The sequence below is a fragment of the Elephas maximus genome, chromosome 8, assembly GCF_024166365.1.
Source record: "Elephas maximus indicus isolate mEleMax1 chromosome 8, mEleMax1 primary haplotype, whole genome shotgun sequence".
In the NCBI taxonomy this organism is placed as follows: Eukaryota; Metazoa; Chordata; class Mammalia; order Proboscidea; family Elephantidae; genus Elephas; species Elephas maximus.
The window spans coordinates 20,330,128-20,350,893 of NC_064826.1; the positions used below are offsets into that span (position 1 = coordinate 20,330,128).

At 44.1% G+C, this 20,766-nt stretch overlaps 1 protein-coding gene across 6 annotated transcripts in view; it reads left to right on the plus strand.

The window, feature by feature from the left end:
- The window catches only part of UBE2H (ubiquitin conjugating enzyme E2 H), a 109,330-nt gene extending 89,850 nt beyond the window's left edge, over positions 1-19,480 (plus strand). For all 6 annotated transcript variants that reach the window (XM_049894583.1, XM_049894585.1, XM_049894584.1 and 3 more), the window contains 2 exons: positions 9,504-9,632; positions 15,296-19,480. In XM_049894583.1, the coding sequence (XP_049750540.1) occupies positions 9,504-9,632; positions 15,296-15,420 (254 nt within the window). In that variant the 3' untranslated portion in view covers positions 15,421-19,480. The remainder of the gene's footprint in view (positions 1-9,503; positions 9,633-15,295) is intronic.
- The last annotated feature ends 1,286 nt before the right edge of the window (positions 19,481-20,766 follow it).

The window sequence follows — 20,766 nt, forward strand, 5'->3', positions numbered from 1 at the left end:
TAGCAACAGGCAAGTCTCCACCGACAGACAGGTGGTGGCTGTGCATGAGGCACGTTGTCCCAGAATCGAACCCGGCTCTCCCGCATGGAAAATAAGTCACCACCACTACCCTTCTAGATGGTATTAGTGGTCCTTTATGCCCAATTAAATCAACACTCATTTACTCCCCACAGTCTGGTCTCTGTAGCAGCGTTCCTCAAAGGGAGACATTTTTGGTTGTCACACTGGGGTATTGCTACTGGCATCCAATGTATAAAAGCCAGGAGTGCTGCTGAGCATCCTACAATGCAGGGGACAGCCCTCTACAACAAAGACTTTACCCTCCCCGGTATGTCAGCAGTCCTGAGATCGCGAAACACTGCCGTCTGGCCTTCTTGCCACTCTTTTTTTTTTTTTTTTTTCTTGGCAAACAGCTCTTTAATAAATGACAATTAAATATGACCCATGTGTTCAAATCCCCAAGCCCACTCTGCCCTCCCCTGCTTGGAAAGCCTCGAGCCTTTTCTTCATCTGGCGGTATGCTGTCTTTTCTCGAAGACCCATCTTCTATCCTTAACCACCATTGACTTCTTGATAATTATCAGCCTAGACTTATTTCTTTACAATTATGAGATGATGAGCTTCCCAGAGTAAGAATGCATAAAGTCAGTTCTTCAAACAGAATTGCCACAGAGTTCACTGCTGGGCCAGGGACTGATGTCTTTCCGCACAAGTTTTTTGTTTGTTTTTAAAAAGAGGAACCCAGGGCACTGAGCATCTGGGGGCAGGGGGCCAGACTAGAAAAGGGGGTGGGACAGATGGCTTTGCAGGAGGGGAGGGATGGCTCTGATGGCCCTCTGTCACTGTGTATGTCATGGTGGCACTTCCTGACTTAGAGCATGTTGGCTGTTGAATCTGTAAAAAAAAAAATGAAGATTTTGCCAGTAAAAGTCCCCAAGATGACTTTCTGCTTGCTAATTGTGGCTCCTGGTGGGGCCAACCACTTGAAGCTTTGGGTGTCCATGGGGTTTTAACCTGAAGATAGCAGCAACCTTTACAAAAACTTTCTGTTTTAATGTTCAAAGGAAGTAGTGGAAGAAGAAATAATGTGTGGTCACCAGTTCACTAAAAGCCAAGGATAACGCGTGAGGTACGGGATTCACCCCCTTCTTCACAGGTTTTCTTTCAAGATCTGTGCTATCTTACCATGAATCACTTAGAGTGGGGTGGCTTTACTTTAGGAATTGAGGCATATTTCTCCGGCGTGACTCTTTTTAATTAACATGTATTCCTTAAGGGATACAGGTAAGCTGAGATTTAGGCTAGCTCTAATATTTGTATCAGTATTTTAGCCTCACCCTTTGGTCGATTTGAAGTGTATTTTATAGCCATTTTTTGTAATGTGTAATTCTTCTTGTAGGAACAGCATTAGTATACTTCTCTTTTTTTCAGATGAAGAAATTGAGGTACAGAGAGGAAGAGACCTGCCCAAGGTCAAAGAGCAAGTCAGTAGCAGGTCCGAGATTAGACTTGTGGTCTTTCAGGTTTTTCATCTGTTGCTCACCTCCAAGGAGCTAGCTTCCCTTTTGCTGGAGGCAGTTCAGCCTAATGGAGTGTGCTCTGCCAGCTGTCTCCAGTGTGCTAGGGGATAGCATCACTACTTACTCTGCTCAAAAGAGAGTCAGTCTTTCCTTCATGGAGTTGGTAGACCTCCACCTGCAGGAAGTGACGGTGACAGCAGCATGTAGAAAACAAAGATGGCCACAGATCTGTGCTGAAGTGTAGAAGGTACTAAACCAGCACTGCTTCAGCAGCCCAGCTGCGGAAACCTGAACACCTTGAGCCGAAAAACCCACGGGCTAATGGTCCCCTTCCCAACTGGTCTCTGGGGAGAGGGGGAGCGTAGGACAGATGGGTAATGTTTCCTGGCTGCGCATGGACACACACACACGTACGTATCACACACACATACAGATGCTGGCCAGTCCTCAGTCTGAATCCCTGGGGCCTCAGCATGTGTGTTTTGAAAAAATTCCACAGGGAACTCTGTTGGACAGACAGACAACCAGGACCTACGCTTGCCCAAGAACCATTGCTGCAGACTAAGTGAGCTAAATGATGCTACTCTTGATGAAAAATCAGTATGATTTCAGTGGTTTTTAAAAGATTATATATAAATCATTCATCTGCCTAAACGGAGATATAACTATTATAATATTGTAAACATTAATACTACCAGATTAGATATGGCACACCTGAAGAATCAGCCCTAATGGATCACATTTTGGTAACTGCCAGTTTACTCTGTTTGCTCATCATAAACCACATTTCTTAGTTAGGAATCTTGGGGCTTCTTAAGAAATGAATGCAGCCAGTAATGGAGCCCTCTGACAGTAATCTCCAGGTTGTATGGCCTGTGTCTGGCTATCTCCCTGTAAAAAAGATGTGGGCGCAATGTCTGACCTCCTGTAACTTCACGAGGTGGAAGGAGAATCAAGGCCAACAGCTCAAGTCTGATTCCTATGAGGCGGAGGTCAGACATGCCTCCTCTCTCCGCCATCTCTACCAGTTCTGACACCAACTGTCCCTCTCATGACACTCTGCTGGGTTCGGTAGTTCATTGCAATGGCCAGCAGAATTCACACTAGATACTCAACAATTATGGGGCTTATTAGGGAAGTGACAGGTTACAATTCAGGTTCAGGAATGCTTGGGATATAGTTCTTTCATCAGGACAGCCTTTCCCCAGCCATACTCGCAGGCAGGCCTCTCTGGCCCTCAGCCTCTGCCCTGCTCAGGCAAGTGTTACGAAGCTCTTTTAGCTCTGCCAGGAAGTGCCAGAAGCACTCAGCTTTCTCGCTCCTTTGTGCCTGTTTCTCAAGCTCATCTTTGCTCTCTATGTGTCTGTCTCTGCCTTTTTTTGTCCCTGTCTCTCTGTCTCCTGGTTCCAGGAGCTTCTCAGTGCAGGGATCCCAGGCCCAAAGGATATGCTCTCTGCTCCTAGCTGTTCTTCTTGGTTGTGGTGGGATCTCTCTCTCCGGCCTCTGGGATGGCTCACAGCAAGCCCAAAGGATGGAAAAACTGACCAATCCCTTTGGTGGGCCACAATTACCCTATTTGTACAGTCCTGCCCAATCACTTAGGTGGGAGTTAGAAGACCATGGCGAGAAAGGCCACACACAAGCAATCTGTCACACCCCACTCCTTTACAGTAAGTTGAAGGTTAGCGTCCTTAAAATAAAGGTCTTTGAGCTAACATATGGTCTTGTTATTAGCAATCCATTCTAGAGAAAAAGTTCATAATGAGGGATTTTTCCAAAGATGATTATCTCTATTTCATTCTTGATTTATAGTTCAAGTCTGTTCTATCAGCATGTTTATCTTGAGGGAAGGCTGCTTTGGAGAGGATTCTCCATGGTAACCACTCTGTTTCAGGAAGGGCTTCCTGCTCAAAATGGCCATAGCTGCAGCATGCTGGCCTTCAGAAACTGCCATCCTCACCTGACTCAGGGCCACACACTTTTCCTTTCCTCTCTTCTGTTTTACAGGTGGGACTTAGCAGATCTGTGAAACGGACCCGGAGTAGGTTCTTACAGGGAGAAAGGCGACACAGAAAGAACCAATAATGGAGGGGTCTTTCACTTGTTTGGAACAAGTACCTAGATAGAGCTTGAGGAACTCAGCGTTGTGGGCGAGGATGTAAAATCTCTTCCTGGAACACATGAAACACCTAGTTATGAAATAAGTCATCCGCACTGTTTCTCCAGCTCTGAAACACTTCTGAACTTTACTTAAAGATAGTGAAACCTCTACTTCAATTTTTTCCTTCTATTTATTGTGCTTTAAGTGAAAGCTTACAAATCAAGTCAGTCTCTCATACAAAAACTTATACACACCTTGCTAAGTACTCCTGACTGCTCTCCCCCTAATGAGACAGCACACTCCTCTCCATCCTGTATTCCCGTGTCCATTCAGCCAGCTCCTGTTCCCCTCTGCCCTCTCATCTCCCCTCCAGACAGGAGCTGCCCACATAGTCTCATGTGTCTACTTGAACCAAGAAGCTCTCTCCTCACCAGTATCATTTTCTGTCTTACAGTCTAGTCCAATACCAGTTTGAACAGTTGGCTTTGGGAATGGTCCCAGTCTTGGGCTAACAGAGGGTCTGGGGACCATGACCTCTGGGGTCCCTCTAGTCTCAGTCAGACCATTAAGTCTGGTCTTTTTATGAGAATTTGATGTCTGCATGCCACTGCTCTCCTGCTCCCTCAGGGGTTCCCCGTGTTCCCTGTCAGGTAGCCAGACACCATCTAGTTCTTCTTATCTCAGGCTGATGTAGTCTCTGGTTTATGTGGCCCATTCTGTCTCTTGGGCTCATATTTACCTTGTGTCTTTGGTGTTCTTCATTCGCCTTTGCTCCAGGTGGGTTGAGACCAATTGATGCCTCTTAGATGGCCGCTTGCTAGCATTTGAGACCCCAGACGCCACTTACCAAAGTGGGATGAGGAATGTTTTCTTAATACAGTTTGTTATGCCAACTGACCTAGGTGTACCCTGAAACCATGGTCCCCAGACCTCTATCCCTGCTATTCTGGCCTTTGAAGCATTTGGTTTTATTCAGGAAACTTCTTAGCTTTTGGTTTAGTCCAGTTGTACTGACGTCCCTTGTATTGTGTGTTGTCTTTCTCTTCACCTAAAATAGTTCTTGTCTACTATCTAATTAGTGAATATCCTTCTCCCTCCCTCTCCGTGGTCCTAACCATCAAAGAATATTTTTCTCTGTGTTTGAACTTTTTCTTGGGTTCTTGTAATAGTGGTCTCATACAATATCTGTCCTTTGCTCAACTGACCAACTTCACTCAGCATAATGCCTCCCAGATTCCTCCATGTTATGAGATGTTTCATGGATTCATCGTTGTTCTTAATTGTTGCATAGTATTCCTTTATGTGAGTATAGCATAATTTATCCATTCACCCGTTGATGGGAACCTTGGTTGCTTCCGTCTTTTTGCTGTTGTAAACAGTGCTGCAATGAACATGGGATATACTTTATTTTTTAAAGGGTGCTGATTTTGTCTTTTTTATGGGAACATTTAGGTGCAAATAATCCTTTTGAACAGCACTCGTAATAGTGTGGCAAGAGAAACCCCTAGTTCACTATATTGGGTATCTGTGAACACTATGTGTTACTTCCTGTGGTTGAGCTACTGGAAAACAAGTGCACACGCATCTGTGGAATAGTGGACAATTCAGCCCTGCAAATGCCTGAACGCACTCTGCTTGGAGACCATCCCGCTGGCCTTGCACTTGTGATAAGGGAAACTTTCAGTGGGGTAAGGGGAACTCTCTCTGACCCCTGGTCCTCCCAGTGAGCATGTGAGAATCTGATGCAGAGATGTGGGCACCATTACCAAGGTGTTGTGAGTGTTCATTTTCTCCATCAACAGAGGCAACATAATAGTTAAGCTGAAGTGTGAAACCCATCCCCTTGGGCAAGTTGCTTCACCCTTCACTTTGCCTCGGTTTTCTCGTATGCTAAATGAGGTGGTAATGGGGCCTACCTCCATTGGCTGTCGTGAAGAGAAGAGTATACAGAGAGGGCTTAAGAGTCCTGGTTTGTAGTAGGCACTGTGTGTTAACAGTTACTGTTGCCCTTACTGTTGTTACTGTTAATGTAGCTTTTCAAAAACCTTATAAGTTATTTCTTGTTGTTGAGCATATATATAGAAGAATATATATCAGTTCAACAATTTCTACATGTACGTAATGCAGGGGCATTGATTACATTCTCTGAATTTTGCAACCATTCTCACCCTCCTTTTCTGAATTGTTCCTCCCACATTAACATAAACTCACTGCCCCATATGGTACATATTTAATCTTTCTAGTTGCTTTTGTCAGTTTGTTCCCATATAGGTAGACAGTTCTTATAAAAGAGCACAATGCTCAAGGCAAACATTCTTTACTAAACCTAGTACCCAGTGCCGTCGAGTCGATTCCGACTCATAGCGACCCTATAGGATATTCTGTACTAGTCAAGTTAAATTATTTAGTTTTAAGAAAACGTTAGGGGTTAGTTTTGGTTTAAGGTTTAAAGAGTATCTCAGGGCAGTAGTTTTAGGGATTTATCAGCCTCATGGCTCCAGAAAGACTGGGTTCCATGGGAATTTGAAATTCTGTTCTGCAGTTTTCCCCTTTTGATCAAGTTTCTTCTATAGAATCTTGGATCAAAATGTTCAGTAATGGTAGCTGGGTACCATCCAGTTCTCTTCTAGTGGCAAAAGGAGGCATTAGCCACACATTCCATTTCCTTCTGTTTCTCACTCCCTTCTTTCTCTGTTGCTTCAGGTGAATAGATACCAATTGTAGCTTGGATGGCAGCTTACAAGCTTTTAAGACCCTAGGCACTACTCCATGAGCTAGGAGGTAGAACAGAAGCACTAAACATGATATTAGGCCAATTAACTAGGATATCCCATGAACCCATGACTGTAAACTTCCAAACCAAGAAACCAAAACCTGTGAGCTGTTTGGTTGTACATGAACAGCCTCGGTCAGCATCTGCTGTTTTACCAATTCAACTTTTTAAAGATGTACGACTTATTGACAGCAATTCATTAATCAGTAACCCTGTCCTTAATCAGTGTGATTTTTTCCATCACTGTAAACTGAAACTCAGTACTCTGTAAGCAGGAAAGTCCCCTCTTTCCCCCTTCCTTGCACTCCTGGTAACCACTAAGAAATTTCTTTTGCCAGTTCTTGGCCTTTCTTGTCTTTTTATATAACTGAGGTCATAAAATAATGTAACTATTACTAACTCTTCCCTGCTCTAGGATTATGTTTAATTTGTAAAACTTCCATGCCCCTGATTCCTCTTCTTAATTTGCTTACCTTTTGGCGTTTTCTACCACTGCCCTAAGGAGTGCCCTAAACCCAAAAAAGATAAGGAGAGGAAAAGGGGGGAAAAATAATAAATTTCAGATTTTTCAGCTTTACTAGATATTTCAAACATATTCAAAAGTAGAAAAGATACAATTATAAGATTTTTTTAAAAGATGAAAAAAATAAAATGCCATTTAAGGTATGCAAAGTAGACATTGCAAGCCTATTACCACGATGTAAACTTTTTTCGTAATTCTTTTTAAATGTTTAAGTATGCTTTTCTTGTGATAAATATTTATGTAACAAAACATTTGCCATTACAATATTCTGCACATACGCAGTTCAGTGACACTGAGTTATTGTCATCATGCTGTTCAGTCATCACCTTTATACATTCCCAGATTTTTCCATCACCCTTAACAGAAGCTCAGTGTCCCGTAAGACATGTTGTTGTTAGGTGCCATCGAGTCCATTTCCACTCATAGCAACCTTATGTACAACAGATTGAAACACAGCTTGTGTTTGAGCCCATTGTTGCAGCCACTGTGTCAGTCTGTCTTGTTGAGGGTTTTCCTCTTTGTTACTGACCCTCCACTTTACCAAGTACGATGTCCTTCTCCAGGGACTGATCCCTCTTAATAACGTGTCCAAAGCACATGAGACAAAATTTCTCCGTTCTTGCTTCTAAGGAGCATTCCAGCTGTACTTCCTCCTCGACAGATTTGTTCATTCTTTTGACAGTCCATAGTATATTCAATATTCTTTGCCAATGCCATAATTCAAATGCCTCCATTCTCCTTTGGTCTTCCTTATTCACTGTCCAGCTTTCACATGCATATAAGGCAGTTGAAAACACCACGGCTTGGGTCAGGCGCACCTTAGACCTCAAGGTGACATCTTTGCTTCTTAACTCTGAAGAGTTCTTTTGCTGCAGATTTGCCCAATGCAATATGTCATTTGATTTCTTGACTGCTGCTTCCATGAGTGTTGGTTGTGGACTAAGTAAAATGAAATCCTTGACAACTTCAGTCTTTTCTCCGTTTTTCATGATGTTGCTTATTGGTCCAGTTGTGAGGGTTTTTGTTTTCTTGATGTTGAGGTGTAATCCATACTGAAGGCTGTGGTCTTTGCCCTTCATTGGTAAGTGCTTCAAGTCAGCAAGGAAGATTGTGTTGTCTGTATATCACAGGTTGTTAATGAGTCTTTTTCCAATCCTGATGCCCCGTTCTTCTTCATATAGTCCAGCTTCTCAGATATTTGCTCAGCATACAGATTAAATAGGTATGGTGAAAGAATACAACCCTGACGCACGCCTTTCCTGATTTTAAACTACACCGTATCCCCTTGTTCTGTCCGAACAACTGCCTCTTGGTCTATGTACAGGTCCCGCATGAACACAATTAAGTGTTCCAGAATTCCCATTCTTCACAATGTTATCCATAATTTGTCATGATCTACAGTCAAATGCCTTTGCATAATCAATAAAACACAGGTAAGCATCTTTCTGGTATTCTCTGCTTTCAGCCAAGATCCATCTCACATAAGCAATGATATCCCTGGTTCCACGTCATCTTCTGAATCTGGCTTTTTTTACGTTTTAAACCATTCTTATGTATACACACTGTACATAGCTGTCAATCTAGAGAACATATCGCGTTATGGCCCTTCTCCACCCACCATTAGAACAAAAGTATTTCTCTCTGATCTCTAAAACCAAAACAAACAAAAAATTAGAGTAGTTCTATATACTGTTGTAGGTCCGTATCCCCTCCAGAATGGAACGTTTTCTATAAAACATGAAGTGTGTGCAGAGGAACTAAGAAGATGGAGAAACAGAGCCCCGGGGTCCCACAGCTCACAGCTGTGGGACAGCACAGGAACGTTACAGTACCTCTGAGGTTCGGGAAAAGTGGGGTTCTCTTTCACCCAGGTGTTCAGGGCATGCCTCTTAATAAAACCTGGTGTGACTGCAGGCTTTTTATTGGTTTTGCCCTCCGTGTGTGTGGACGTCACCTGATGTACCAAGCACCTTGTTCTGAATCTGGCAAGAAGGCAGTTAATAAATGTTGATTAAAATGCTTATTAATAAATGCAGTGTGTTGATACTTGTCTGTGTTACAATTATTTACAGTTTTAAGTGGTCCAGATAGTCCCTTACCTTCATTATCTAGAGTATTTGCCTCCATTAGAAGTTATGAGGATTAAATTGTCAAGTCTGTAAAATTGTGTTCAGTTCTTTGAAGATTTGGGGCTTGAATACTTTTCAGAACGGGAATTTTGAAAGCTTTAGAAAACAGCTATGTCAAATTAACTGTGACTGCTTATTTCTAGGAATTTAAAGTGCTTTCAAATGTTGGGTACACATTTTAATTAAAAAAGGAAGATGGAATTAATTAGATATTCAGTGTGAATACCAGGTACATCTTTATCTGGTTCTTCAAATTAAAATTTAAAAATTGGTATTGAGAAGACATATGTAATATAGGTACCATGTTATGAAGCAGACTTTTAATGGGAAAACATTCATGTATATGTGTTAGAAATTTTCAGAGGTAAGAAGTTTTCACTGCTGAATTCAAGTGAAAGACATATTTCAGATGCACGTGCTTGTTCCATACATGACGTATTTCTGTTTATTTTTTCAGATCTTACCAATATATTTGAGTCCTTCCTGCCCCAGTTGTTGGCCTATCCTAACCCCATAGACCCTCTCAATGGTGATGCTGCAGCCATGTACCTCCACCGACCAGAAGAATACAAGCAGAAAATTAAAGGTAAGAAGGCACATGTATACCTGGAGACAGAAGGACTTAAATCTCTTGGGCTTTGGTCATTAAAGCCCTTCTGAAGCCCCTCAATCATTTCTTTCAGACATAAAAAGAAACTGTGTGTGGTCTGGAGTAGAACTCACTAGTCTCTGTAGTTCCAAGGGTCCTGGCTACGGCTCAGAGATGTCCTGAGAAGGCCAGGGGTCCAAGCAAGGAAGCAGGAAAGGAGTAAGAGAACAAGCAAAAGGAAAGATAAAGAAGTGGGGAGGCTCACCTGCTGGGCAGTAATAGTAATAGATGTAACCCTGCTGGTAATCCCCAGGGACACCCAGACAAAAGAGCCCCTACCTTGCTTTGTTTCCTCTTGTCTTGTACCACTAGGAAATTGGATTTGAGAGTAAAGCATTAATTGAAAGACATAGTCTCACATTTGTTTACAGATAAGAATCATCCTGGCCTTTCAGGAAAGCAGTTAATTTTTGTCATTATGTAATTGCTGAATTTATCATTAGACTTTCTGTTTCATTTTACCCACTGAATTAAAAATGCCCAACAAACTTCTTTTCTTGCTCCCCTAACTGGCTTGCTTCTCATGATGGGAAGTTGGCATTCACCTGCTACTCCTCTACTACGCAGAGCTAGCCTTGGTACGGTGTGGGCTTCCCATTAAAACGCCACATATGCTCTTACGGTGAGAGATGTGCCAGTGGTGGCAGCACTAGTCGGCTTGAACTTTAGGACCGGGAACCCTGTTTTCCCGATCATAAACAGTCTGCGTATTAATAGAACATGAATTTCACGAACATGAAAATAATGTTGAGAAACAACATCCCAAGCGCCACACTGGTTTACTGGTGTTTCTCATGTCCTTTCGACTTCCACATACATTGGGGGAACTTTCATCGTAAATAATGCAGATAAATAAAGCCCCACCAAAAAGAGAAGAAACTCAAAGTCCGTGAAAACTAGACTTCTGCTTCTTAGCAGATCTATTCAGTGTTTAAACTGACTTGCCCCCCTGCACAGCAGCCCACAGCACCGGGGTCCACAGGATGTGTTGGTCCCATGAGAACATTTGCCTGAGACGGCAGTAGAAGTCGCTTACCAGAGGTCGAATAGGTAAATTTTCCTGCTCACCTGTCCAGGTATAGGACAAACCATCCAGGTATAGGAGGCATCTGGAGCTTTTTGGACTCAGTATTGTTGTTTCCCTTCTGCTTGTTTTCTCATTCTTCCCAGGTTGCTGTAGGGTATTGTTTGAAGCTTTTGCTGAGGTAAAGTAGAAATACATCTAGTCTAATTAATTGACCTAGGTTTCGAGTGCTTTACAAATTAATATCTGATTTATGTAGCAGAATATCTACATAGCTAAGGAAACACTTATTTCAAGGAAAAGGCAGTCGGTTTCAACCAAATAAAATTCTTTTATAAAAATACGTTAAACTTTTGGCGTAGGAATCCCTGAACAGTGTCTGGCAGTCCACAGATGTCTGGGCGCGGAGTGTGTTCCTGCGGTTCTCCTATGCATCCTGCCTCAGCAGTGCACCCACCACTAACCCTGTTTGAGCACCTGTCTCTCATAGCATCCATTACAGAAGGATTACAGAAGCCGGCCTGCAGTTTTGTCCCAGTACGGCTGCTGTAGTGTAGGAAGCCCATCGCTTTCTGAAATGTGAATGTCGGCTCTCATTTCATCTTTCTGAGTATTCTGAGAGAATCACGGCCATCAGACCTGAACTCACCCTACTTCCTACCCTTGTTCCCTTTGGCAGGAAATAAAAGGTATCCCTCCTTATTTCTCAGAATCACTCCCCCACCAACCTTTGGTCTTCTTCCCCCAGTTACCACTTCCACCTCACTCGACTTTCAGTCTTCCTCCCCGTATGGTTGTCTCTGTGCTCTGTATCTGCCCCTGTGGGCGCCTCTGGGCACAGCGGTTACGAGCTCGACTACTAACGAAAGGGTCAGCAGTTTGAATCCAGCAGCCGCTCCTTGGAAACCCTAGGGGGCAGTTCTCCCCTGTCCTGTAGGGTCACTATGAGTTGGAATTGATTCAATGGCACCAGGCTTTTGGTGGGCGCCTATAGGACCCAGGCTAATCGTTTCCTTTCACTTTAAAACCGTGGCTCCTTGTCTTAAACTCCTGAAGTCTCCTTTGTTTCCCCTCCTTTCCTGAATCTGTTGCCCATGTCTTCTAAATCTTCTGGTACCTTTCTAAGGCCTATTTTCCTGGACCTTTCTGCAGCTTTGGTATCTTACCCCTACCTTTCTGCAGATTTTTCTCACTCTGTTTCCTGAATGTGATCGTTCTCTTTACACTGCAGCCTTAGGCTCCCTTGTTCCGTCCCCACCCTTTGGGAGGCACATTAGCCTCTCACAGCTTTAGGTCGTCCTTCCAGGGAGATGATTTCCACAAGCCGCGTCTAGGCCTGCCCCTCTCCCAGCCTGCCTCCCGCACATGTCCATTTGCATGTCCAGTCACCACAGCTCAGGCACAGGGACTCCCTGAACATCAGTCGGCACTCACATTTAGCCAGTGCTGGTTTCTCTTGCATATTTAAAACGTATTTAGAATATTGGATGCCTGTAGAACTGGGTGCCATTGGAGCCATCTAACGATACGTTACTCACTGCCCCAAAACCTTCACTAGGTGGCCTCTTAGCTGTCACCCAGGTTCTCTGGTACTGTGTTTAAGCTTCATCTTTTGCCTTCCCACCTCCAAATGCATCAGAATATGACAGTCAAATTAGATGAGTTTCAGATACTCAAGTATATTCCCTTCGTTTGTTGGTCAGGAAAAGTTTCTAGCTGACAGAAAAAGAATAAACAACCGTGTACCCACCATCCAACCATAGCAAAGTCCTTACATTTTACCTTATTTGCATCACTTTTTTAAAAAGTAATATAGTTCTGTCTAACTTGGTGTTTTAACATTCCCACCACTGCCTTCCCCACCTGAGCTTTTGACAACGCTGTGCCTTTCCCCCCAGTGCCCCTGCTACGTGGTGGCTGGCGGAACTTCTCTGAGGGCCAGTGCAAACTGGGCCACCTTCCTGCTGTCCTCCAGTGGCTCTTATTGCACCTGCCTCGTACAGGTAGTCCCCAACCTGTGACGAGGTTCTGTTTCAACAACTCCTTAAGTCTGTTTTGACGTAAGTCGAATACCTTTTCGTTTTAGTTTTCATTATTGTTGTTGTTGTCAGGTGCAGTTGAGTCACTTCCAGCTCATAGAAACTCTGTACAACAGAACAAAACACTGCCCGGTCCTGTGCCATCCTCATGATCATTGTTACGCTTCAGCCCATCATTGCAGCCACTGTGTCGGTTTGTCTCGTTGAGGTTTTCTTTTTCGCTGACCCTCTGCTTTACCAAGCATGATGTCCTTCTCCAAGACTGATCCCTCCTGAAGTCTCACCATCCTTGCTTCTAAGGAGCATTCTGTCTGTACTTCTTCCAAGACAGATTTGTTTGTTCTTTCGGTAGTCCGTGGTATATTCAATATTCTTTGTCAACACCATAATTCAAACCCATCAGTTCTTCTTTGGTCGTCGTTATTCATCATCCAGCATGCACATGAGGTGATAGAAAACACCATGATTTGGGTCAGGTGCATCTTAATCTTCAGGGTGACATCTTTGCTTTTCAACACTTTAAAGAGGTCTTTTGCAGCAGATTTGCCCAGTGCAATGCGTCGTTTGGTTTCTTGATTGCCGCTTCCATGGGTGTTGATTGTGGATCCAAGTAAAATGAAATCCTTGACAACTTTATTTATCATGATTATTATTATTGCCCTTTAGTTTCAGTATCTTTATAAATCATAACATTGAACGTACGCAAGTCAACATCTGAAAATAACATCAGCAAATTACGTGCGGCAGCACTGTATGTAGTACATATCACTAACAATAAGATGTACTAAAATCTAGACACTCATGAGTACAATTCATCGTAACTCTGCTGTGTGTAAGTTGGGGCTTCTATCTTCACTGGTTCTTTTGCTCCTTAGTGACCTTACTCTTCATTTTTCAATCCCTGAAAGGCCTTGTCTTAGTAAGAACTTAATATATATTTATCTCCTTGAATATAATAAAGGCAAATGTATCATATCATAGTGTCAAAGAACAGCGGTTTCTCAAAGAAAGAAACAAAATAACCAACAGATTAAATGGTAAAAATAAAATTTCTAAGATTTTAATAAACATTTCACCCACTCTACAGGGTAAATTAAGGTGAAGTTCCTACCCATTTAAGGGCTTATTTAATCTGATCATCTCAGAGTCAAGTTTTGTTACAGTGAATTTGAAAGTCAGAGTCAGTGAGCTCAAGCATGACAGCTACCGTGAGGATGGCGCAGGACCGGGCAGTGTTTCGTTGTGTTGTGCATAGGGTTGCTGTGGGTTGGAACCGACTTGACAGCACCTAACAACAAAATCAGGTCAGAGCCTGCCTTTTTTTTTTTTCTCTCTCTGTGAAGGGGCCAGCTTTGGCCCCTTAATGGTCTCTGTCTCCTCTTCTTCCTCTTCCTCCCCCACCTTTAAAAATGTAAAAGCCATTCTTAGTTAGACCCCTGTCCTAAATGACTCAAATTTGGCAGGCCCATTGGGCCACTTCCCTTATCTTCCTTTTGCAGCCAGTCGCTGCAGCTCCACAGGGAAGAAAGAAACAAAGCAGAGGAGTGAGGATATTTTTTCTCACACATGCATTCTGAATAGGCTTCTAACAGTCTTGTCTCTTCATGCTGTGTGTAGGCTATTTATTTGGAAACAGTATGCACTTAGAATTTTTAGGAACAAGTTTAATGGTTTATTCAGCAGCTCTGAGCATTTTTTGCAGCCAGCAGATTCTGCCTAGGCTCTGACAGCATAAACCCTCAGGTAAATAGTACCTAGTCAGGTCACTCAGAGACTTCTGGTGTCTCTGTAGAGCAGCTCATTCCTGAGCAGACTGAGACTGTTTCCACCAGCTGCTGCTTCAAAATCTGACGGGCAGGATCTGTTTAGACTAAGCTCTATTTTTAAAATAATAGATTTGGGCTGACTGTAATTACATAACTGCAAATCTAAAAAGGATGAGAAATTTCCTTATACATTACGGAGTCATACCGTAGCTCTGTTCTATCTGCGGGGGTGCGTGGTTTTATTAACATAGCCAGTAGAAAGTGTGAGATTCACATTTCCCTAGTCCATCAAGTTTGGAGACATGCAACCATATTGGGAAGTCAGTAAGAAAAGCACTGGACGTGGGCCCTGGCTGGACGCTGGGCAGGCGGCATTGTGGCCCTCTGCTGGCTTTACTGGGCCTCACAGCTGAGGCCTCTGGGGTGGGGGCTCGTTTGTCTTGTGCACAGTTGATGTCATGTTTTCAGCCCCGTCCGTCCACCCCAGGAGGTGATGGCCTGTGGGAGTTCTGAGATGGTGATCACTGTATTTCAGCCCCTGCCATACACGTCAGGTGTGCTGCTCTGCCCCTCTCAGTAATCCCCACAAACTCGGTTCCAGAGCTGTACCCCTGTGGGGTTGTCCCTTGCTTTCGTGACCATAGAACTGCCATCTTTGTTGCTCTCCTGGCACTTCAGGTAAGGCTGGGCCTGCCACTGTTTGGGTGGCCTCAGCACACAGCAGCCTCTCACCGTGCCCTTGTGTTTTCTCTGTCCCCTCGCCCTGTGCAGAGTATATTCAGAAATACGCGACGGAGGAGGCGCTGAAAGAGCAGGAGGAGGGCACCGGTGACAGCTCGTCGGAGAGTTCCATGTCTGACTTTTCGGAAGACGAGGCCCAGGATATGGAGTTGTAGTAGAAAAGGCACCTGCTTTTCAGAAAGACTATTATTTCCTAACCATGAGAAGCAGACTATAATATTCATATTTAAACAAAGCAATTTTTTTTATTACTAAACAAGGTTTTTATGAATAATAGCATTGATATATATATATTATATATCACCCTTTAGATCGTGATTTATTGGTCATTTCTCAACCTGAGGTGCATAGCATATTCCCACATTCCATTTTGGTAGCAATATGCAATCGGAATGCATGCATTCGTAAGTCCATGGCCAAGGCCGCCTGTGTGCTCCTGAACCGTCAAAAGAAATAGCCGCTCTGATAGGTAGACGCGAGTAACCTCTTCTCTTATTGATGGTTCCAAAGGAATAAACCAAACCAACCAGCTCTTGGACGTGAAGATAGAATAGTACTTTTTCCAAGTGAAAGGAACAAATTGGGGAGGAAAAAGGCGTCCATGGAGCAGTGAGAGCCTGCCCGGGAAGAGCCAGAGCTGCCCCTGCCTGTTAACCCTAGGTGGCCCCATTTCTGTGGAGTAACAGTATACCACAGGGAGCTAATCGGAGTATTGAAACTTAAAACCATTTTTTGACTCGGATTTTAAGTACATTTTTATATGTAGATTCCTGCCCTTCAAGCTCCCGGGCTCTGCAGCCACAAGTGTTTTGCCTTGGAGAACCTGTTGAAAGTGTTTTCTGAACCTGATCATTTTTCTTGAGGGTAGAGCTTATAATCCAGGCCTTTTGTGAGAGGACAGGACAGGAGGAGAAAAGTGACCAGGAAGATGCTTCCGTTGACCCAAAACATAAGTCGCAGCCTAATCCTACTGTTTGGCCAGTGCGAGACTGCTCCCTTGGACTAAGAGCTTTAAATGTGAGGGTTTTGGGGGTGCGTGTGAACTGTGCTTAGACAGGTTGCAGATGTAAAACGAGACAGGCTCATCCTCGCACTCGCCTCTCAGTGCGCCACCAGCCCAGGAAGAAGACCGCTGTGGCTGTGGACCCCGCGGGCTCCCGTTCACATTTTGTTTCTGTTTTCCCTTCTTCTGCCGCTTGCCTGGCAGCAGCCTGGTCACCATCTGCTTGTGGGAGTGGGAAATGGGTGTTTTAGACCCAACACATTTTAAATTGAAAATGAATAATAATTGGAACAAATAAAGGTTCTTAGACCCAAAGTGACTGTATGTGGGAAAAACAAACCCAGCTTTATTCAGAATATGACTGACTAGGAAAGAGGGACTCAGAAATGTGATGTAATAGAACAGGTTTGAAAGGAAGGGAATTTTTTTTCTCCTGTGTGTATGTCAAGAGGAAATCAGACCGTTGAAAATGCCCGCTAATCAAATATGTACTCAGCTAACCATATGTCCCGGTTGCCGGCACAGCCTCTTTCAAATCTGAGTGTCGCCTACTGAATCTGAGGAGAACTTGGAGACGTTTCAGACTGTAACTTTGTGTTCTTTTTTGCCACAACCGACAGGGCAGAATTAGCCAATCCTCAAATCTCCTAAAGACAACTTTTGAATGTCCCATCGGGATACTTTTTCTTTTTGGTGTGTGTTTTCAGTTTAGAAGTGCTATTATTCCACAAGGTTTGAGTCGATGAGGTTGAAAGATAGTCTATCCTTTTTTTTTTTTAATTCAAAAAGCACAATCAGTCTTTTCTTTGAAAATCTATATAAAGTACAACTTGCTTTTGGCATGATTATTTTCCTAAATAAAAGAAATAATTTACTTATTTTATGTTAATTACGGGCATGAAGCAAAAGGTTTTCTTTAAAATAAAATTAAAAGTGCAGTTACGTAGGGCTGTGGTTAGTTAACATACTGAGTTACTAGCATTTGTGGCTTGTTGGAAGGGTAGTATTAACTATTTAACATGTAATGGTGTACTTTAACTCTTATCTAGCACGTTGTCTTCTCATTACTTTGGGGGAGGGAGGGGCTCTGCTGGCACTGTCTAACCTGCTTACCTGCTGAATGAGCAGTTTGCTTGTGCTATAACCTTTATTGTAGGTGCTATTTAGGGTAGGCTTAAAGTACGGGGTGGTGATTTCAGTTCAAACAATAAAAAATTGTATTTTTTCAATATTGCAGAAGCAATAGTGTTCTAATTACCTTTCAAAAAATGATGTCCCAGTAATAACTGTTTTTAATCTTGTCAAAAGCTAGTTGGCGGATCTAGACCCAAACGTAGGGCAGGTGTATGAGCGTGAGCAGTGACACAGCCCTGCTCCACGACCCGATCCCTAAGGCAACAGAGCCTGCCCCCGTCCAGCACCAGACATCTGACAGTGCAGAGTCCCCAAAAGGAAGACTTGTGGGGGAGGTTGCAGGAATTAAGCAGATTTGTGTGTGTGTGTGTGTGTGAGTGAGTGAGAGTCTGTGTGCGTCCCCCGGTGGCTGTCCAAGACTGTGTTGAAGACATGATTAGGCTTCTCCTGGGCCTTGGAAGCTCCTGCAGTTGCTACCAGATGACATGCCCCCTCATTCTGTGCAGATTTATCTTTCCTGGGCACTAACCTTGGTCCCATGCATGTTTTTGGCTGTGTGGGGCTTTTTCTCTCCACTGGGAACTTGACTTTTGACAGGTGGAACATAATCCTTCTTAGACTAACCCTATCCCTTCCCTGCACCTGGGAGAGGTGGGCATCGGAGACCATGCTTATAGTAGAGGCAGCTGGAGGAAGGCCTGGCTGGTGAATCTGAGGACTCTCTCACCCAACCATAGATGGTGGCATCATCCTGGGGCAGGGGGTGTTTCCAGGGTTGTTGGTCCTTTCGAACGCTCAGAAAAAGCATCCAGAGCCTCCCCAGAAGAGCTGTACGTTCCTGGATATAAAGGTGGTGGTCCATCAGAGCTGCGTCTAGCAGTTTTCAAGCCCTTTTCAGTACCCATAGTTTTTGAAATCCTACCTTGTGGTTGACCAGCGCAAGCCATTCTTTGCAACCCTTTTCAAATAACTGAGCTCAAACTCTCCCCAAACACCAACAAGCAGGATGGCCCCAGCAGAGCAGCACTTAATGGGCTCTTGGCTTGCCCTGGAAGCCCGGCACTGAGCCTTGTGGGTCGCCTTCAGTGGTAGCCAACCTAGAAGCTGGTGTCTTGGCTCTTTTGTCTTCAATCTCATCACCGTCCTTGAGGTTACTGTGCAGTCTCAAGGAGCCTTTTATACTAGCGAGATGATTATCACAAGTTGCCATATTTCTCCACAGCACCTAACATTTTTCTTCTACTTCAACAGCTGTTCTAGTTGCCAACTGGCTGATCTAAGCTTCAGATGAGTGTCTCCTCTCAAAGGACTCTCCCCTCAGAGGGCTCCCTGAAGCCCTAGTTGGCCTTCTTGACTGACACTTGCTTTTTATTACGCTCGTATGGTGGGGAGGTGGGCCGAGAATCATGAAGGATCTTCCACCAGCCTCCATGAGTGGCTTCCAGGCAACATGCTTCTGGGAAGTAGTGTTTAATTTTAAAGGGTGTGTGACCCTCCTGTGTCTTAGGGACTCAATTAGAAAAGTGAGGAACATTCACAAAAATTAGCAAAAATCTTCAGCTTCCACAGCCTTGTTGACTGGAATTGAATCATTTCTGACTGGGTGCAAAGAAAAATGCATTTCTTTAGTCTTCTGAATCCGTTCATATTTTCTCTGGCCATCGAACACCTTGGTGACTTCGTTAGGGCCTGGATGGGTGGACGCCCCTGGGGGAAGGGCCAGCTAACAGCCCTCAGGTATGCAGGCTCTCCACTCACCTGAGGAGGGGCCAGGCTGGCTCTTCAGCAAATGCTTTTGGCTGTGGGCTTGGGAAGAAATGGCCGTGATTAACTGTGTTTGGTACATTGTGCGATACTTGAAGAGATAAAAGGATTTACGAGTCCTTCATTGAAACCTAAGCTTTTTATTGCTTTTTCTCCTCGCCCCTTCTCCTCCCTTCCACCTTTTTCCTTGCATTGTGATGATCTAGTGGGCACTTCTGTCAACAGGACAAATGCCTCCTCTGGCTATAACCTCTTAATAGTTGTGTATAATAAAAACTGTAAACTTTTTTAAAATAAAATGTGTCTATACCTTGGCAAGTGGCTGGACCTTGATCAATAAGATAATAGCCCCATGATTACTCTTATTTTTTAAAACAAACCCCCCCCCCACCCCGTTTCATCTGGCTTCTCTGAGCAGCAAACCTTGGCTTTTGTGACCAAGAAGCTCTTACTTAGAAGGCAGATAACTGGATAGTTTGGGAAAGGAGTGTCTCCCTTAGGCAGCATTACCTAAGAAGCCCCTCCCCCAGAGTCTTGCCCTCACCTGGAACTTAGGTGACTGCGGGCTGTTAACACGGGTCTGTAAGATTTCTCCACTGGAGTCTTGACAAGGCCTGGGCCTGAAGTCCCCTTGGCTTCCCTGTTGCTGATTTTTCTTTCCAGCTCAAACCTTCGAGACCCCGTCAGCTAATGCTGAGCAAAGGAGACCCGCGTGGCCTGGAGTTCATTTAGCCAAGTGCCAGCCTCACCCCAGAGCGGGGCGCAGGTGTTGCACCGGAAGCTGATCGCTGGGTCGGACCGGCTTCATCCACCAGCATTTCAGTTGCTTCTAAAGCGTTTGCCCTAATGGCCACCAGATGGCGATGTTGACTAGTTTAATAGAAAATCAATCTGCTTACTTGTGCTTGATTTTTAGAAGGCCCTTAAGATGATGAAAGGGATAGTTTTCCTTTCGACGAATATTCTCACTTCCCCAACTCTCTTCCACTGTTTCCTTCTCCTTCCTCATCTCCCCCCAAAGCCCTCTTTTTTTTTTTTCACTGATGGATTCTCCAGTAGACCCAGCTTTGTAAGGCCTGCCCCCCACCTTCAGTCCCATAGCAAGGAAGCCCTCAAGTTACCTTGACTGTCTCCAGTACTTAGGTTCAAAACGTTCAAGTGGTCTTCAGTAACCCCTCAGCCAAGGGTTTGGTGGAACAGAGGACTGAACATCAGGGCTGTGAGTTTGAGAGCCAGCTCTTCTCCTGACAAGCTGTGCGACCTTGAGACCATTGCAGAGCTGTTTGTAACATGAGGCCCCTAAACTAGGAGGCTCGGATACTCTTGACACTTGGTGACTCAGAACTCTACTCAGGCTCTGAGACAACACTATCAGGATACCATATTAACCCACGACACACAAGGTGTCAAGATCAGATGTTTTGAATTTTTAGACCCAAACAGCTTTGGGCATTTAGAGCACCCATTTTGCAGCTGAAAAGGGAGTAAAAAGACACATGGGTCACATGGACAGCCATTGTCTTGACCTCACCCAAGGCAGCCGCCTTAAAAGCTACCCCACAAGGAGTCTCCGTGCACTCAGGCTTGTGTCTTCCTCATC